This window comes from Scyliorhinus canicula, chromosome 9 (assembly GCF_902713615.1).
Source record: "Scyliorhinus canicula chromosome 9, sScyCan1.1, whole genome shotgun sequence".
Lineage (NCBI taxonomy): Eukaryota > Metazoa > Chordata > Chondrichthyes > Carcharhiniformes > Scyliorhinidae > Scyliorhinus > Scyliorhinus canicula.
In genome coordinates, this window is record NC_052154.1 from 151,767,000 (window position 1) to 151,787,665 (window position 20,666).

A 20,666-nucleotide genomic window follows, 5' to 3' on the forward strand; every position below is an offset into this window, starting at 1 on the left:
AAAGGAATTGAAGGGCATGACTGGAGAATGTGTGGAAATTTCAGCTTTGTGGAATCCATCCAAATAACTGGGTGTGCGAACATTTCATCCTGTAACTTAAAGTTAGACAGGCTGGTTGTCCTATGGATCAGGAGGATTCAGCTTCTGTGGGGTATTTGTAAAATCAGGTCATAACTGAATAGAAAGAGGTTAGCTTGTGAGTTTTATTTCTCATGAGTAGCTTGTGCATGGTGTTATTCTCCTGTTTATCACTGTGCTATTCATATCCTAGCGATTTCAAAACACAGTTCAATAAGATTAGTGTGAGAATATTATAATCCTATAGCTTTGCCAATGTCATTATTTATTCTGTTCAAGTCTGAATCCGCATAACAGTTCAAATGTTACACTTATTACTCAGAAGGTGCAAGTCTTGGTGGGGTCGAGGAACAAATGGATATACCAATTACTAAAGTTTGAGCCACGGGTTGTCAAGGCAATAAAGAAAGCAAACAAAGCACTCGACTGTATTTCGAGAGGGTTAGAATTGAAAGTAAGGAAGTTATGCAAAACTTGTATCAAAACTTGGTTTGACCATACTTAGAGTACAGTGTGCAGTTCTGGTGACCATGTTATATACAAAGGATATTGAAGCACTGGCGAGGTGCAGAGAAGATTTACAAGGATTATACCAAAAATGTGTGAATATACATATCAGGAAAGGATTGACCGGTGGGTCTGCTGCCTCTTCAGAAAAGAGGGATGACCTAATAGAGACCTTTAAAATGATGGAAGATTAGGGTGCTGTCAGGGGTCTGGGTCGGAGAAGGGAAGGTCTCGGACATCTACAAAATAATGCAGGAGGTGGAGGAGGTATCGATAGAGGAGCTGAAAGACAAGTGGGAAGCGGAGCTGGGAGAGCAGATAGAGGATGGGACATGGGCGGATGCCTTAGAGAGGGTCAATTCGTCGTCGTCGTGCGCAAGGTTGGGCCTCATCCAATTTAAGGTGCTGCACAGAGCCCATATGACGGGGACTAGGATGAGTCGGTTCTTCGGGGGTGAGGACAGGTGTGTTAGGTGTTCGGGAAGCCCTGCGAACCATGTACATATGTTCTGGATGTGCCCGGCACTGGAAGAGTTCTGGGAGGGGGTGGCGGGGACGGTATCGAGAGTGGTGGGAACCAGGGTCAAACCAGGGTGGGGGCTAGCGATTTTTGGGGTTGGGGTGGAGCCGGGGGTACAGGAGGCGGGGGAGGCCGGAGTATTGGCCTTTGCGTCCTTGGTGGCTCGGAGAAGGATCTTGATTCAGTGGAGGGACACAAGGCCACCAAGTGTTAACACCTGGTTAAACGACATGGCAAGCTTCATCCAATTGGAAAGAATCAAATTCGCCCTGAGAGGGTCGGTACAGGGGTTCTTCCGGCGGTGGCAGCCCTTCCTTGACTTTCTGGATCAGAGATAGGAACTGGAGGCCGAAACAGCAGCAACCCGGGGAGAAAGGGGGGGGGGGGGGAAGGGAGGGGGGGGGGGATAGCAACGAAGGGAGCACGTCAGCGGGGGGTCGCGGGCAATGACTGCCCGAGGCCATCGGCAGAAAGGGAGAAACGGTTTGGTTGCTAGACTGGTAGCGTGGGGGGGGGGGGGAGGGTGGGGGGGTGCGCGCGGGAGAGGGCGTGGGGAGGATTTTCCAGGGGGGATTTGTTGTGTTATAATTTAAAATGTAGTAGGGATAAATGTTTGTATCGAAAAATTTCAATAAAAATTATTTTAAAAAAAAAAATGATGGAAGATTTTGATAGAGTGCATACAGAGAGCATCTCCACACCAAAAAAGGAAAGCACCCCAACCCCCCACTGAACAGGCAGCACACACCCCCATTGGGCAGCACGGTAGCATGGCGGTTAGCATAAATGCTTCACAGCTCCAGTGTTCCAGGTTCGTTTCCCGGCTGGGTCACTGTCTGTGCGGAGTCTGCACGTCCACCCCGTGTGTGCGTGGGTTTCCTCCGGGTACTCCGGTTTCCTCCCACAGTCAAAAGATGTGTGGGTTAGGTGGATTGGCCATGCTAAATTGCCCGTAGTGTCCTAAAAAAGTAAGGTTAAGGGGGGGGTTGTTGGGTTACGGGTATAGGGTGGATACGTGGGTTTGAGTAGGGTGATCATGGCTTGGCACAACATTGAGGGCCGAAGGGCCTGTTCTGTGCTGTACTGTTCTAAGATTCTAATGTAGGAGGAGGCACCCCAAAAAGAGATGCACACAGCGATCTTTGATGCGATCGGCTACAACAGAGGAGACCCGGTAGAAGGCCTAAATAGATGTAGGCAAAAGAAAACAGAACACCCCACAGCGTTTGCTGGACGCTTGTGGATTCATTTCACTGCAGTTTTTGGTGAATTAGCCCGCGCCCATCTATCCGCAGATAACATGGCAAAATGGACTCGAATCTTGGTCGCCCATGCAACAGAGGCAGGACAGAGAGCCTGCGCGAATTACGACCCCTCAGATGAGGCCCACAATGAGAAATGGATTTTGAAAAGGTTGTCCCGCGCTTGGGAGCAATCCATTCAGAACAAAACCACATTTAAGAAACCCGAGGAAGAACAGGCAGATGCAGATATGCATCCAGTTAAAGTGCACCAGAACCCCGCATGGATAAATGAGGGCAGGAACAGCCCACAGCTGACCGAATCCCAGGAGTGTTATAATTGCGGACAATTAGGACATTACGCACGAGAATGTCAAGCCCCCCTGAAATAGCAATGGAATCAGCCCACGAATGTCCCCCGAACCAGCAACGACACCAACAGCCACGACTCCCCACCCAGGGAACCATGCCCAAGGGAACAATGCACCAGAGTGCCTGCTGCACCTTATGTACCCCAGGGGTCATGTTACAACTGTGGGCAGCCAGGACACTTCTCCCGAGATTGCAGGAGACCCCCACCACCAGCTAGACTCCCCTCCAGATATGAAAGAGAACACCCCCCACAGCAGCTGCAAGGTCCCAGCTGCCCCACGCAAACTATGAGCGCTTACCCACCACTTCTCATGGCAGGGACACCTCAGCAATGCCACTTCATTTTTGTTTCTCTCCTCCTTCCTCTCTTCTTCAGTCACATTACACTGACTCCATATGCTAGTTACACCCAAGCCAAATGTGATTTACGGTATCGTCCTTTCTGATGGAACCGCACCATGTTTGATTGTATGTGTTTTTGTTACGTGTTGATTGTTTTGAATTTACACAGTTTTCACAGCCCCACGCCACCACTCCTTTAACGCCCCTTGGCAGTTAATGGAGCAAGTTTGTCCACGGACAACTGACTAGTTTATCAGCAGAAACCTCTGAGAATTTGCCCAGTCACCGGTTCATAACTGCTCTTCTGATTTGATGGAAGAAGCATTACTGCAACCCCCCACGACGACCACATTCGTACCCGTTCTTGCCGGTTACTCAGGCAGTGGAGAAACGGCACTTATCCCCGCCCTGCCTGAGGACCCCGCCTCTGGTCAGCTACGCTCGGGTAGCGCACATACCGTCCTACCTGAGGGTTCCATCCAATTCTTACCTGCCGCGGCCCATACGCACTTCATTTTGGCTCTTCTAGTTCAAAAGATTTTTGGTTTGTTTCATAGTGACCCTTCGGTTGCTTTCCTCATGCTATTTACATCCTCAAACATTGGGATGGTAAATCGCACAGGCTGCGAGACGGCTCGCACTGTGTCGGTATTTTACCAGAATGTCTTGTCCAGAAATTCGGTTTAAAACAAAAATGAGGGAGTCACAGATGGTGACCAATTCTAAAGGGTAATTGGCAATAAAGGACAGACAGATAAACACACGAGATCTTAAGCAAGAAATGACAGATATTATGCTTGTGTTCACAGGATTCCAGAAGCTCAAAGAAGACCAGAAGAGAAGAAAAGAAGAGAAGAAAAGATGAAGACGACCTCCATTTTTGTTACATAGACATTAGCAGGATCCCTTTGGTTGCGCGCGAATGCTAACCCCCTCACCCCCACCCCACAGGCCATCAATGATTCCCTCCCACATAGTACACAGAGCCCAGCAACAGTCAGCAGTACCCCAACCTGGTGTGATATGTTTATCACGTGGTATTCGCTCTCATATGTCGTAGAAGCACTTTTAGCACTGGCGATTCTTTGCAGTGTCGTGCAGACCATTAGAATGAGGAACTGGCGAAGGAGAGCTTACCGCTCTCGCACCCCGGTATACAGAACTAGATCCATTATCTTCGGTTTCCACCAGACCCCCGAACCCCTTGACATGGATTAAAGTGCATCCGTTTTTTTTGTTTGTGTGTGTTCGTTTGTTTCAATTTATAAAAATTGTAATCTCTGTGTTTGACTGCCAAGCCAGAGAAATTTGTATGCTGCTATTTTGTACAGTTTAAAATGTTAGGATATTTTTGAATTGTTTGAGTGAGGATAGTTTATTAAGAATAGTTAGAGGTTCCAATTTTTTTATTTTGTAATGCATGCCTTAATGCCATAGCACCCCGTAGAGTTTTTCATGATGTATGTATGTAAAATTGTTTAGGTAAAATTGTGTTGCAGAGGTTAGGCCAGTGTAGAGCCTAGTCATGGGTGCCCTGCTTGGTCAGAGAACGAAGACAACGCAGTAATGTGATCCTTCACGCTTCGCGTTGAGGATCACATGGAGGGAGTGTAGCCACCTGGGGGGCCATGTCCTGATTTCAAAATGGGCACTTGCAAAGAGTAAAGGGAAAATTGGACAGTGCTAAGGAAACAAGTAGGTGCAAGGTTTGCTTGTGGATTGGAACTTGCAGCTCCCAGACAGAACTGATACTACAAGCCATTAGCATAGTAATGAGCTATCTCCGGGGACAAAAGAGAAACATTTAAGCAATCGGTACCAGGGCAGACTCCACGGCGCCAGTAGAGACTAAAACAAAGGCAGGCCAGCAGTCACCTAGGACCCGCCCAGTGATCAAGCAACGACCCCTTTATTGGAGAGAATCAATACAAATGATTGGGACATGGTCTAATTAATTGGGGCCAAGTTCAGGAACCGCTCAGAAGGGCGCGAAACCCTTTGGGGTATAAAGAGGAGTCCCCAAAGACAGATCGCTCTCTTCTTCTTCACCTTCATCTTGGCCTTTGGCTCTCAGCGACAAGAGGCCCGCCAAGCACCAGCCAAGTAAGTCTACGGTCAACGCACGCTACGAGATAGGCGCTCCGAGCTACTATTCTATACCAGTTCGAAGCCAGCAGCCTCAGAATCGGACAACGGCCATTGTTCCTCTGACTGAGTGGGCACCCGAAGCTAAGTATAGGCTTTTAGTAGTAGTTGTAGTTTAGTGAGTAGAGTTTGTGCATGAGTAATAAGTGACTGTGTGTGTAAATAAATGTGCATTGATTTCAAACTTACTAACTGGTGTATCGAGTCTTTGATCAGTATTCAGTTTTGAACCTTGTGGTGGTATCAGAAAGATACCTGGCGACTCTTGAGCAAAGGTAATTAAAACAGAGCAAATTAAGGAAAAGCATAACGAGCAACAAGGGAAAATTACCTAACAGCACCTCTGTGGGGAAGACGATAACTGAACGTCATCAATATAAGATAGTCACCAAGAAATCCAGTCAGGAATTCAGAGTAAACTTCTATAAGACAGAGTGGTGAGAATGCAGAACTCCCTGCCAGAGGGAGTGGGCGTACTATTAATTTGGTGATGTAGAAAGAAGACAAACATATGAGGGAGGGGCAAATAGAGAGTAACAGAGACAGATATCCATGAGGAAAGATAGGAGGAGGCTTGAGCGCCAGCATAAACACTAGCATGGACTGATCGGGCCGAATGACCTGTTTCTGTGTTGTACCTATTCTGTGATTCTATATAATCCTATCTAATTCCGTTAGCATTTCTGAGCAACAAGGTACTCATAGATGTCAATTTAAAATGCCCCTCAGGCTTCACCTCTCCTTAATTCTGTAACCTCCTCCAAACCAAGCACCTTTCAAGGCGCCTGTGTTCCGTTAATGACTACAACTTGTCCCTCCCCTATTGCCTTCCTCCTACTATTGACAGCCATGACTTCTGCTGTGAAGGCCCTAAACTTTTCAGTTCTCAGGGCAGCATGCGGCGCAGTAGTTAACACTGGGACTGCGGCGCTGAGGACCCTGGTTCGAATCCCGACCTTGGGTCACTGTCGGTGTGGAGTTTGCACATTCTCCCCATGTCTGCGTGGGTTTCAACCCCACAACCCAAAGATGTGCAGGTTAGCTGGATTGGCCACGCTAAATTGCCCCTTTAAAAAAAAAACAATTTTAAAAAAACTTTTCAATTCTCTCAAAAAATCTCTCCAAATCTCTGCGTCTTCAAGATTCTCCACAAATCCTATTTTCTTGATCAACCCTTTTGATCGCCAGTCCCAATATTTCCTTAGCTGGAAGATTATCCCCTGTATTTATATTACTTTAAGCTCAAAAACAGTTCAAAGAACCATAGAATCCCTACAGTGCACAAGGAGGCCATTCAGCCGTTCGAGTCTACACCACCATCTGAAAGAGCACCCTACCTAGGCCCAAGCCCATCCCTGTAACCCCACCCAACATTTGGACACTAAGTGTCAATTTAACATGGCCAATCCACCTAACCTGCACATCTTTGAACTATGGGAGGAAACTGGAACACTCAGAGGAAATCCCCGCAGGCACAGGTTGAACATGCAAACTCCACGCAGATAGTCACCCAAGGTTGGAATCAAACCCAGGACCCTGATGCTGTGAGGCAGCAGTGTTAACCACTGTGCGACCATGCCGCCCCAATCTTCCCAATCGTCATTTTAGTTTTAATTTTCATATTTTAAAACTTGCATCTCGTGTTCCCATTTTAATACTTTACAAAGTAATACTTTGAGTTTATCTTACCTACACCACTGTGTATTCCACATGCTTCAATGAAGTTTAGCTAATATAAGGATATTAAGGCATAGGGAATTAAAACAATACTCCTGTTATTGCTAACAGAAGTCTCAATGGGCCGAATGGTTGACTTCTTTTTTTAAAAATACATTTTCTTAGAGTACCCAATTATTTATTTCTAATTAAGGGACAATTTAGTGTGGCCAATTCACCTACCCTGCACATCTTTTTGGGTTGTGTGGTGAGACCCACGCAGGCACAGGGAGAATGTGCAAACTCCACGCGAACAGTGACCGGGGGCTAGGATCGAACCCGGGTCCTTGGCGCCGTGAGGCAGCAGTACTCACCACTGCTACACCGCGCTGCCCTGAATGGTTGCCTTCTGTCCTACTTCCTTCTTTCTAGAATGTAAACATTAGCCTTCTCTTCCCCTGCTCCATGATTGATCTCAGTACGCTCTGTACCTTTTCCTACACACTGACAATGTGTTACCAATAATTCAATAACCCCAGGCAAACTGAGTGCTTGGTATCTCTGTGGCTGGAAGCATTGAAGTATTGGCTCGCTGAATGTGCAATCATGTCACGTGTAACTGTTAAAGAACCTCTCGAGGTACCTCCACTGGTAATTATTGACTCAGACTCAGGCTAGAGACCACATTGTCGCATTTATAGACAATGGTTTTCATTGATCATGTTTAACATAGGCCCTAGGACACAATATACTCTACCTGCCAAGGATGCGCTCCAGGCTCTGACTCCTTGCCCCCAACAATACGATTCCACATGCTCAGCAAAAACGGGACCCCTCCCTGTGCAGGATGAATGCCACACTTAGAAACTTAGAAAGAGAAGAGATAAGAACAGTTAATTTCAGTATGTTTGTAATTTTGGAAGAGCTCTAGCTCCTGAAACACATTTTATGTTATTCCTCTCCCAGCTATTTGAATGGCACTGCTAGCCCATTTATTATAAACAGGCTCGTGCTTTCTTTTCAAAACTATACTTTATTCATAAATTTTGTAAAGGTACATTACAAGGGTTGAATGACATTGAGGGTGTGGGCAGCGTGTTAGTCCGAGAACGACGGGCATGAGTGGACTGGGGTGGAGTGGGCTAGTCTCATCAGTTATTTCAGGGACTTTGGGTGATGGGGAAGTGCTGGGCGGATGCACAAAATATGGCTCTCCTCCGAAGAACTAGAAAATAAGCGCTTCTGACTGAAATTAGCCACCAACAATTGGATCAACCCACAGACAAGGAGAGATGCCAGGTAGCAGTAGCTCCAGAGACCACAAAGAGGTCAAAAGCAGCAGCAAAGGATAGGAGAAGTGAGCAAGTGGATCGGTGGACCCATGAGGCGCGGGGGGGGGGGCGGACGGTCGAGGCGCCAAAACCTCAGGATAGTGGGCATGCCAGCAGGGAACCAAGGCAGGGGCACAAAAGACCACGTGGGCCAGATGCTGAGGAACCTGGTGGGGAGGGACAGCTTCCCCAACCCACCATAGATCGACAGGGTCCACAGGTCTCTCCAGCCAAAACCCAAAGCTGGGGGGCAGCCCAGGATGATCATCACCAAATTACATCGGTACCAAGACCGGGAGAGAATCCTATGCTGGGCCAGGCAAATGAAGGCCTACAACTGGGAGGGACACAGGATCACGATAAAGCAGGATATTGGGGCGGACCTGGAAAAGCGCCAGGCAGAGTTCAATAAAGTGAAGGCGGTCCTGTACAGGAGAAAAATGAAGTTTGGGATGCTGTACCCAGCCCGGTCACATACCAGGGCAGGGAGCACTATTTCACAACCCCTACGGATGCGGACGACTTCGTCCAAAAGAACGGAATGGGTAAACAGCAGCGGAGGCAACGATGAGATGTGGGAAATCTTAAAGGACAATTTGCGTGGCACTGTACCACCTCATTCTGAACCTGGGAACTAGTGCATAGAAAGGAAGGGGCGAGAGCAGCAGAGCACAGGCGAGGGTGAGGAAGAGACAGAGGGGGGGGGATACACCACCAAAAGGGGTATAGTTAAATGGGTAGATGGAGGGGTGAGAACAGAGAGGGAGGTAATACACTGTAGTAGGGAAGAGAAGGTAGGAGAAAGGGTGAGAAGCAGAACCATAGGGGGAAAATAGGGACAAGGTGGGGAAGGGCTCTCGGTTGGCTGCAACAGGCCACACAAGGTAGCAAGGAAGAAAATGGCACCGCAAACAGCCACTTTGGAGGGTCCCCAAACAAAGGGAAACCCCGGAGTGCAAGGGCTCAACCACATGATGTCCACGTAGTTGGCGGCCATATTAGATGGCCCCTGGCCAAAGGGAAACCCCAGAGCACAGCGGCATGGCCTCATGGTGAGTACGTGACTGCGGCCATTTTGGATGACCCTCTAACAAAGGAAAATCCCAGAGTGCAGAGGCACATCCACAAGGTAAGTATGGTTGATCCCGCAGGAGGGGGGGGGGACAGAAACCTCCCCCCCATCACAATAGACACCTGGAACACCTTCGCCCACCTGAAAAGTATGAAAACCGACATAGTCTTCCTCCAAGAGACACAACTGAGGGAGAGGGACCAACTGAGGATAAGAAAGGGATGGGTGGGACAGACTTACCGTTCATGGTATTGGACGAGAGCTAGGGGGGTTGCCATACTGCTTAGTAAGAGGACGGCATTTAGCGTGACGAGGGTGGTTAAAGATCTAGGGGATGGTACGTCATCGTCAGCAGTGTCCTGGAAGGGGCACCAGTCGTCCTGGTGAACATGTAGGCTCCCAACTGGAATGACACGGAGTTTAAAAAAGACTATGGCAGAAATCCCCAACATAAATATCCACCGATTAATAATGGGGGGGTCTTTAATTGTGTTCAGGACCCTCTGATGGATAGGTCAAACCCCAAAACGGGGAAGACGTCAAACACGGCAAAAGAGCTAGCTGCGTTTATGGAGCAGATGGGGGCAGTTGGTCCGTGGAGGTTAATGCATCAAGAGGAGAAGGAGTTCTCATTCTTCTCACAGGTACATAGGGTTTATACTCATATCGACCTCTTTGTAGTGGGGTAATCGCTGCTTCCAGAGATAGTAAGAGTGAAATACTCCGCGACCATAATCTCCGACAACGCTCCACACTACATGAATGTGAGGTTGTAGACAGGCCGTGCCCAACGCCCCCAATGGAGATTGGACATGGCCCTCCTGGCCAACAAGGCCTTCTGTGGGAAAATATCACAGGCCATACACGGGTATATTACCAACAACCAGAGTGGGAGAGCTCATCCTCATTCTGGGAGGCGCTGAAGGCTGTGATCAGAGGCGAGATAATTCTTTACAAAGCACGCAGAGACAGGGAAGAGAGGGGGGCTAGGTAACAACTGGTCAACTATTGGAGGTAGACAGACAGTACTCCGAGACCCCGACCACAGAGCTTCTGACAGAGAAGAAAAATCTGCAAATGGACTTTAACCTGCTATCCACCAGGAAAGCAGTACACCACCTCCGCCAGACATGGGGGAGCTTTACGAACACGGAGAAAAAGCCAGCCGCCTGCTGGCTCACCAGCGGAGAAAGCAGGCAGCCACGAGAGAAACAGTGCAGGTTAGGGACAACAATGGCAGACTGGTAGCCAAGCTGGAAGACGTTAATGAAGCATTCGAGGCATCCTATTGGGGAGTGTATACTTCTGAACCCCCCTGAAGGTGACTCAGGGATGAAACAGTTCCTCAATGGACTGGACAGGCCAGTCGTGGGGGAAGGAGGGGGCTGAAAGCACCGCGAGAACTGGGAAAAGTCATGGAGAGCATTTGCTCTACGCAGGCAGGGAAAGCGCCAGGATCGGACGGATTTCCAGTGGACTTCGACAAAACATTCGCGGGAACTGGTCCCGCACTTGCGGGAGATGTTTACAGATTTGCTAGCAAGGGGCACGCTACCTCCAACGCTACCAGAATGCAGAATTTTCACAGGAACTTCATTGCAGTGTTAATGTAAGCCTACTTGTGACATTAGTAAAGATTATTATTACAATCTCGCTGCTACCTAAGAAAGACAAAGACCCGACCGAATGCGGGTCATACAAACTCACTGCTCAATGTGGATGTGAAACTGCTGGCAAAAATCCTGGCCAAGCGACTGGAGAACTGTGTACCGGAGGTAATCGCAGAAGACCAGACGGGCTTTGTTAAGGGTAAGCAGCGAATAGCGAACATCAGGCACCTGCTGAACGTGATAATGACAACATCCGGGGAGAGAATACCAGAGGTACTCATCTCCCTGGATGAAGAAAAGGCCTTCGACAGAGTCGAGTGGAAGTACCTCATAGAGGTAATAAAGAGGTTTGGGCTGGGAATAGGGTTCACCTCCTGGGTGAAACTCCTGTATAATGCCCCCATGGCGAGATACAGACCAACACCACCATCTCTAAATACTACCATCTGCACAGAGGCACAAGGTAGTGATGCCCACTGTCCCCACTCCTATTCACCCTGGCAATTGAGTCGCTGGCGATCGCCCTCAGAACAGCAAAAAATTGAAAGGGGATCCAGAGAGGGGACCGAGAGCACAGAGTCTCACTCTATGTGGATGACCCTGTTCCTCTACGTCTCAGACCCACAAGGCAGCATGGAAGGCATCATGAAGCTCCTGAAAGTGTTTGGGGCCTTCTCGGGCGATAAACTCAACCTGAGCAAGAGTGAAAGCTTCCCACTGAACACAAAAGAGGGAGGGGCAGAGCTGGAGGCTCTGCCGTTTAAATAAGCCCAAAACAAATTCCGCTACCTGGGGATCCAAATTGCCCACATTTGGACATAGATCCACAAATTGAACCTGACTAGCCTGGTGGAGGAAGTAAAAAAGGACCTGCAGAGGGTGGACACACTCCCACTATCAGTGGCGGGGAGGGTGTAGATGATCAAGATGAACGTGCTGCCGAGGTTCCTACAATATTACCATTGGGTGGCCACAGCAGAGAGAGTGAGGGGATGGGTGAAGGAACCAGAAGCAGAATGGGTGAGGATGGAGGAGAGTTCCTGCACAGGGACGTCCCTCCGAGTCCTTGCCACAACAGCACTCCCATCCCCGCCAGCCAAACAGTCAGCAGGCCCAGCGATAGTAGCCACACTCTGGACCTGGAACCAACTGAGACAGCACTTCGGTCTGACCGAAATGTCCACCATGCCCCCCATCTGCAGCAACCACAGGTTTGTGCCAGCCATGATGGATGCCACATTTAAGAGGTGGAGACAAGATGGAGGAACACTGACAGTTAGAGACTTCTACACAGACTAGCGATGCTAGAAGAACTGACGGAAAGATTACAACTGCCCAACGGAACAAACTGAGACATTTACAAATCAAAAACATCCTCCACTGGAAACTATAGACCAGTGAGCCTCATGTTGTGGTAGGTAAATTATTGGAGAAAATTCTCAGGGACGGGATTTGTACCCATTTGGAAACAAATGGACTCATTAGCGATAAACAGCATGGTTTTGTGAAGGGGAAGTCATGCCTCACTAATTTGATTGAGTTTTTTGATGAGGTGACAAAGATGATTGATGAGGGGAGGGCGGTGAATGTTATTTACATGGACTTCAGTAAAGCCTTTGACAAGGTGCCTCATTGCATTCTGGTTCAAAAGGTGAAGTCACACGGGATCAGACTTGGGATGGTAAGATGGATACAGAACTGGCTCGGTCACAGAAGGCAAAGGGTAGCAGTAGAAGGATGTTTTTCTGAATGGAAAGTTGTGACTAGTGGTGTTCCACAGTCCTCTGTTGTTTGGAGTGTACATAAACAATTTGGAGGAAAATGTAGCTGGTCTGATTAGTAAGTTCGCGGATGACACCAAGGTTGGTGGAGTGGCAGATAGTGTTGACGACTGTCAGAGGATACAGCAGGACATTGATAGGTTGGGGACTGGGGCAGAGAAATGGCATATGGAGTTTAATCCAGACAAATGTGAGGTAATGCATTTTGGTAGGTCTAACATAGAGCGAAAATATACCGTAAATGGTGGAATATAGAAAGTCAGAGAGATCTGGGTGTGCAGGTCCACAGATCTTTGAAGGTGACAGCACAAGTGGACAAGGTAGTTAAGAAAGCATACGGAATGCTTCATTGGACGGGGCATCGAGTATAAAAACTGGCAGGTCACGCTACAATTGTATAGAACCTTGGTAAGCCCGCACTTGGAATACTGCGCACAATTCTAGTCGCCACACTACCAGAAGGAAGTGGAGGCTTTGGAGAGGGTGCAAAGGAGGTTCACCAGGATGTTGCCTGGTCTGGAGGGTGTCAGCTATGAGGAGAGGCTAAATAGACTCGGACTGTTTTCATTAGAAAGACGGAGAATAAGGGGTGACCTGATAGAGGTCTCCAAGATTATGAGGACATGGGTAGAGTGGATGGGCAGGCACTCTTTCCCAGGGTGGAGGGGTCAGTCACTAGGGGGCATAGGTTCAAGGTCCATGGGGCAAAGTTTAGAGGAGATGCGCGAGGCAGGATTTTTAAACAGAGGGTGGTGAGTGGCTGGAACGCGTTGCCAGGGGAGGTTATGGAAGCAGATACATTAACGCCATTCAAAAGGTATCTTGACAAACACATGAATAGGATGGGTATACAGGAATACGGCACAAGGAAGTGGCAAAGGTTGGGATCATGACCAGTACAGGCTTGGTGGACCAAAGGGCCTGTTCCTGTGCGGTATTGTTCTTTGATTCTTTGATACTTTGAAGGAGACGACATATACCCACGGACGTCAAGACACTCAATGATAGAGGAACTGTTGGATGCAGGCGACTTAGGTGGGAGGACTTCTGGGACCTGAATGGGCGCCTGTCAGAGGAGGCATGCCTTCCCCTGGACGAGGGATTGAGAAAGGGTGGGGACTCTGGAGCGAGGGACTGAACAGGGCCAACTCCACCTCCACATGCGCAACGCTAAGCCTAACGCAATTGAAAGTGGTGCACAAAGCACTTCTAACTAGAACCCGAATTAGCAGTTTCTTCGCGGAGGTGGAGGACAAGTGTGAATGGTGCCAGGCCAACCACACCCACATGTTCTGGTTATGCTCTAGATTTGTCAGGTTCTGGACAGCCTTCTTTGAAGCAATGTCCAAGGTTGTAGGGTGAGGGTAGAGCCACGTCTTCAGGGGTATCAGACCAGTGGCAGTCTTCAGGGGTATCAGACCAGCTAGAACTCTTCATAGGGAGGGGTCCAACGCCCTAGCCTTTGCCTCCCTAATCAGCCGCCGAAGAATCCTGCTGGGCTGGTGATCAGCAGCACCTCCCAAAACTACCCGACCTGTTGGAAGAGGTTTTCCACGGGACATGGAAACCAGTCACCAATTAGTTCCAGGACCTGTTTGAAGCCAAATGGGTGGGTCGGGTGGCGGGGGGGGGGGGGTTGGTTCAAGATAGGAGCTATAAATGGGCCAAAGAAAAAGGAGAAGTGGGGGGGGGTGGGAGGAAGGAATAAAGCAGTAAGGCAGACGACGGGGGGCCGAGAGCAAGGCCACCGAGTGAGGACCTGACAGCAGGGTCAAAAGGCCCCAGGGCAGAATGGGGGCAAACACAGACTGAATGAACCCTGCCCCCCCCCCCCACCCTTAGGAAAATAAAACCGGTGAAGAGCTGAGCTGAGCCAATTTACATACACAAGGGCGGCTGGAATAAGGGCGATATTATCTGGGTACTTTGCATGTCCCGCTTTATTTGTCCTTTTTCTGATTGTATTGTCACATGTAAAAAACTAAAACCCTAAAAATATCTAATGTAAAGTGCGAAGCCAATAAAATATTTAAACAGTTAGGAGGGGGGGGGGGGGGGGGGTAAGATAGGATGGGTGGGAGTTTGTTTATATTGTTGTGGGGGGAGGGGGCAGGGAGCTATTCCTGTTATTATGTGTTATTTTTTGATTTTTCTAAACCTTAAATTAAAATCACTAAAATTTCAATTAAAATATTTTTAAAAAGTAAAGGTACTTTACTTAACAGTTCAAATTTAACATTATGTAAGTGCAAAGCATTTTCTTTTGAGGCAGTACATCAGGCACCTCATTACACTTGCCGTTACAGATTATATTTCCAGCGTACATTTACATTTCATGTCAAACATTCCCTCATGCGTACAATCCCAGGGGCTTTGCTTAGTTTTCAACCACGTTGTTATACTATGGTGAGAGCTCCTTAGATAGTGGCCTTTTTCCATTGAGCCTTTGCGGCAGAATATCCCAAACTGTGGTACATCCGTCAGTATGTAATCCAGGAGCTCCTTAAAACCTAACTCTTTCACTCAATCAGTTGGTCACCTGTCCTACTATCTTCTTATTTGGCTCATGCCAAATCTTGTTTGATTTACCCTCCTGTGAAGTGCCTTGGGGTAGTTTGCTACATCAAAGGCAATATCTAACTGCAATTATGTTGTTGTCTTATGTCATAATTGATTAAATGAATGCTGTTGTCATGGTTTAAGTTTCCACCTCTTGATGAAGTACAGTTTGTACTTCAACTGTTATAAAAATCAGTGCCAAGAACATTAAACACAACAGATCACACATATAGGGGGTGGACACGTTTTGACCACTCTTGCAAAACAAGTAACAGCAAATAGACTTCCCATTTTAAACTCTGCACAACTTTCATTGTAATAATAATCTTTATTGTCACAAGTAGACTCACATTAACACTGCAATGAAGTTACTGTGAAAATCCCCTAGTCGCCACATTCCGGCAGCTTTTCGGGTACACTGAGGGAGAATTCAGAACGCCCAGTTCACCTAACAAGCACATCTTTTAAGGACTTGTGGGTGGAAACCGGCGCACCTGGAGGAAGGGAGTGGTTGAAGGGAGTGTCTCAAAATGGAGAAAGGTGACTAGTGGTGTTCCACAGGGATCCGTGCTCGGACCACTGTTGGTTGTGGTATACATAAATGACCTGGACGAAGGTATAAGTGGTCTGATGAGCAAGTTCGCAGATGATACTAAGATTGGTGGAGTTGCAGATAGCGAGGCGGACTGTCAGAGAATACAGCAAAATATAGATAGATTGGAGAGTTGGGCAGAGAAATGGCAGATGGAGTTCAATCCAGGCAAATGCGAGGTGATGCATTTTGAAAGATCTAACTCAAGAGCAGACTATATGGTCAATGGAAGAATCCTGGGGAAAATTGATGTACAGAGAGATCTGGGAGTTCAGGTCCATTGTACCCTGAAGGTGGCAACGCAGGTCGATAGAGTGATCAAGAAGGCATACAGCATGCTTGCCTTCATCGGACGGGGTATTGAGTACAAGAGTCGGCAGGTCATGTTACAGTTGTATCGGACTTTGGAATACTGTGTGCAGTTCTGGTCGCCACATTACCAGAAGGATGTGGATGCTTTGGCGAGGGTGCAGAGGAGGTTCACCAGGATGTTGCCTGGTATGGAGGGTGCTAGGTATGAAGAAAGATTGAGTAGATTAGGATTGTTTTCATTGGAAAGACGGAGGTTGAGGGGAGACCTGATTGAGGTCTACAAAATTATGAGAGGTATGGACAGGGTGGATTGCAACAAGCTTTTTCCAAGATTGTGTCAATTACAAGGGGTCACGATTTCAAGGTGAGAGGGGAAAAGTTTAAGGGAGATGTGCGTGGAAAGTTTTTTACACAGAGGGTGGTGGGTGCCTGGAATACTTTGCCAGCGGAGGTGGTAGAGGCGGGTACGATGGCATCATTTAAGATGCATCTGGACAGATATATGAACGGGTGGGGAACAGAGAGAAGTAGACCTTGGAAAATAGGCAACAGGTTTAGATAAAGGATCTGGATCGGCGCAGGCTGGGAGGGCCGAAGGGCCTGTTCCTGAGCTGTAATTTTCTTTTTTGCACGAGGAGAACGTGCAATCTCCGCACAGTCAGTTGCCCAAGCAGGAATCGAACTCGAGACCCTGGAGCTGTGAAGCAACATTGCTAACCACTGTGCTACGGTGCCACAGCAATGGAAGGGGGTCACATAGTGGTAATGTGACTGAGCTAGCAATTCACAGGCCCAGGCTGGGGACATGTGTTCAAATCTGCCATCCTTACCTGGTCTGGCCTACATGTGACTCCAGGCCCACAGCAATATTATTGACTCTTAAATGCCCTCTGAAATGACCTAACAAGCCACTCAGTTGTATTCAACCGCTACGAAAACACGAACAAGAAATGAAACCGGATGGAGCACTCAGCACTAAGCAAAGCACTGGAAGCAATAACAGCAAACCCAGCCCTGCCAACCCTGGAAAGTCCTCCTTACTAACATCTGGGGGCTTGTGTCAAAGTTGGGAGAGCTGTCTCACAGACGAGTCAAGCAACAGCCTGATATGGTCATACTCACAGATTCACACCTTACAGACAATGTCCCAGACACCACTATCACTATTCCTTGGTATGTCCTCTCTCATTGCCAGGTCAGACCCAGCAGAGGTGCAGCACAGTAGTATACAGTCGGGAGGACTCTGCTGGTTGGAGTCATACCTGGCACAAAGGAAGGTGGTTGTGGTGGTCGGAGTGCAATCATCTCAGCTCCAGGATATCACTGCAGGAACTCCTCAGGGTGGTGTCCTAGGCCCAATCATCTTCAGTTGCTTCATCAATGACCTCCCTTCCATCATAAGGTCAGAAGTGGGGATGTTTGCTGATGACTGCACAAAATTCAACACCATCTACTCCTCAGATAATGAAGCAGGGGCTGACAAGTGGCAAGTTACATTCACGCCTCATAAGTGCCAGGCAATGACCACCTCCTACAAGAGAGGATCTAACTATTGCCCCTTGACACTCAATGGCATTACCATCGCTAAATCCCCAACAATCAACATCCTGGTGGTTACCATTGATCAGATACTGAACTGCACTAGCCACATTAATACTGTGGCTACCGGGGCAGGTCAAAGGCTAGGAATCCTATGGCGAGTAACTCACCTCCTGACCCTCTTCCCCACCCCCCAAAGCCTGCCACCATCTACAAGGCACAAGTCAGGAGTGTAATGGAATACTCTCCCCTTGCCTGCATGAATGCTGCTCCAACAACACTCAAGAAGCTCGACACCATCCAGGACAAAGCACCTCGCTTGATTGCTCCTCCTTCCACAAACATTCAAACCCTCCACCACTGACGAACAGTGGCAACCATGTATACCATCTACAAGATGCACTGCAGTAACTCGCCAAGGTTCCTTAGACAGAACTTTCCAAACTCACGACTGCTACCATCAAGAAGGACAAGAGCAGCAGATACCTGGGAACCCCACCACCTGGAATTTCCCTTCCAAGCCACTCACCACCCTGACTTGGAAATATATTGCCATTCCTTCAATGTCACTGGGACAAAATCCTGTAACTCCCTCCGTAAGAGCACTGTGGGTGTACATACACCAGAGACTGCAATGGTTCAAGAAGGCAGTTCACCACGACCTTCTGAAGGGCAACTAGGGATGGGCAATAAATGCTGCCCTGACCAACAATGCCCATGTCCCAGAAGCGAATAAAAAAAGAAAATCTGGTTCACTAATGTGCTTTAGAGGAGGAAATCTGCTATCCTTAGCTGGTCTGTTGGGCATGTGACTCCAGACGTACAGCAATGTGGTTACTGTGGTTAACTGTCCTCTGACACGGCCAAGCAAGCCACGCGGTTGTGACAAACTGCTAAGAAATCTAAAAAGAATGAAACCAGATGGTCTAGAGTTAGACACTGGAAACGACAATGGCATAACTATCCTTCTTGAGCTTGCAAAGTTCTCCTTATGATAATTTGTGGCTTGTGCCAAAATTTGGAGAGCTGGCTCCCACAGACTATTCAAGCAACAACCTGACATAGTCATACTCACGGACTCATACCTCACAAACAATGTCCCAGACACTACCATCACAACCCTGGGTATGTCCTGTCTCATGCGACAGGGCAGATCCACCTTGGGTGGCCGCACAGTGATGTACAGTTTGAAGGGTTTTGCTCTGAAGACCTCAACAATTACGTTGGACCTCATGAAGTCTGATGGTATCAGATGAAATGTGGGCAAGGAAACCTCCTGCTGATTAACACCTGCCACTCACTGATGAATCAGTACTCCACCATGTTGACCACCACTTGGAGAAAACTGGCAAAGGCACAGCATGCACTCTGGGTGGGAGACTTCAATGTCCATCACTAAGAGTGGCTCGATAGCACCACTACTGACTCAACTGGCTGAATCCTAAAGGAAATAGCAACTAGACTAGGGGTGCAATCTAACCGAATTACAACAGAGCCCATGCCAAGCACGATTAGGGCACCAAGAAAGACCACGCTTTCGAACGCAACTCTGATGCAATCCAGGGACTCAGTGGGGGTTGCCCTGCCAAGGCAGCACTTAGTCCCGTTTCCTCCACTAAGGAACACCACTCACCAGAATTCCTCAGTGCAGAAGGAGATCGGGATGCCATTTTTAAATGCGTCCAAATATCTCAACCCCCCCGGCACGACCCCAGCGCCCCAACTCACCTACAAGGGTGCCTCCCGCATCCCACCTCACATGTAGAGGGCACCCAAGGGCCCAATCCCCAGCATAGTATCAATGGCAGCCTGGCACCATTGCGCTGCCCTGCTTGTGCCACCTGGGCACATTTGACAGTGCCAGGCTGGCAGTCAGGTGGCACTGCCAGGGTGCCAGGCTGGAAGTACCAGGTTGGCCATATCAAGGTGCCCAGTTGGCACCAGCAGTGCCAGCATTCCACCATGCCCAGAAGGAAACCACCCGGGGGCCTCTGATCCCCTGGGAAACACACATCTGCCCCTGCCTGTGCCACCTGGTGGGTGGATCACACCCTAGGCCTGCGGCAAGTGGTGAAGGAACCGACCAACCATACTTGACCTTCTCCTCACCAATCAGCTTGTTACAGATGCCTCAGACCAAGTCTTACTTTCACATTGAGAATACCATCCATTGTGTTGTGTGGCACTAACACCATGCTTTATGGGATAGATTGCAAACAAATCCAGCAACTCAAAATTAAGCAACCATGAGGCGGTGTGGGCCATCAGCAGCAGCAGAATTGTATATAACCGGAAGGCACGGTGGCACAGTGGTTAGCATTGCTGCCTCACGGTTGAATCCCGGCCCCCGTCACTCCTCCATGTGGAGTTTGCCACACTAAATTGCCCCATAATTGGTCCAGCAAGTCCTCCATCCTAACATTATCATCAAGCTGGGGAATCAGCCCTGGGTTCACTGAAGAATGCAGCAGGGCATGCCAGGAGCAGTACCAGGCATATCTAAAAATGAGGTGTCAACCTGATGAAGCTACCTGTGTGCCAAACAGCATAAGCAGCAAGTGATAGACAGAGCTGAGTGGCATGGTGGCGCATTGCTGCCTCGCGGCGCCGAGGGCCCAGGTTCAGCCCCGGGGTCACTGCCCGTGTGGAGTTCGCACATTCGCCCCATGTCTGCTTGGGTATCACCCCACAACCCAAAAAGATGTGCAAGGTAGGTGGACTGGCCGTGCAAAAATTGCCCCTTAATTGGAAGAAAAAAAGCTAAGCGATTCCACAACAAACGCATCAGATCTAAGCTCTGCAGTCCTGCCACATCCAGCTGTGAATGGTGGTGGACAATTAAACAACTCACTGGGGGATGAGATTCTGTAAATATCCACATCCTCAGTGATGGGACAGCCCAAAACATCAGTGCAAGAGAGAAGGCTGAAGAATTTGCAGCCATCTTCAGCCAGAACTACAGAGTGGATGACCAATCTCTCCCTTCTCCTGGGTTCCCCGACATCACAG

At 48.5% G+C, this 20,666-nt stretch overlaps 1 protein-coding gene across 1 annotated transcript in view; it reads right to left on the minus strand.

Moving 5' to 3' along the window:
* Positions 1 to 20,666, minus strand: part of LOC119970944 (ovochymase-2) — a 126,763-nt gene that overhangs the window by 99,200 nt on the left and 6,897 nt on the right. Inside the window, exon 3 of the mRNA XM_038806055.1 lies at positions 7,619 to 7,728. Coding sequence (XP_038661983.1) covers positions 7,619 to 7,728 — 110 coding nt within the window. The remainder of the gene's footprint in view (positions 1 to 7,618; positions 7,729 to 20,666) is intronic.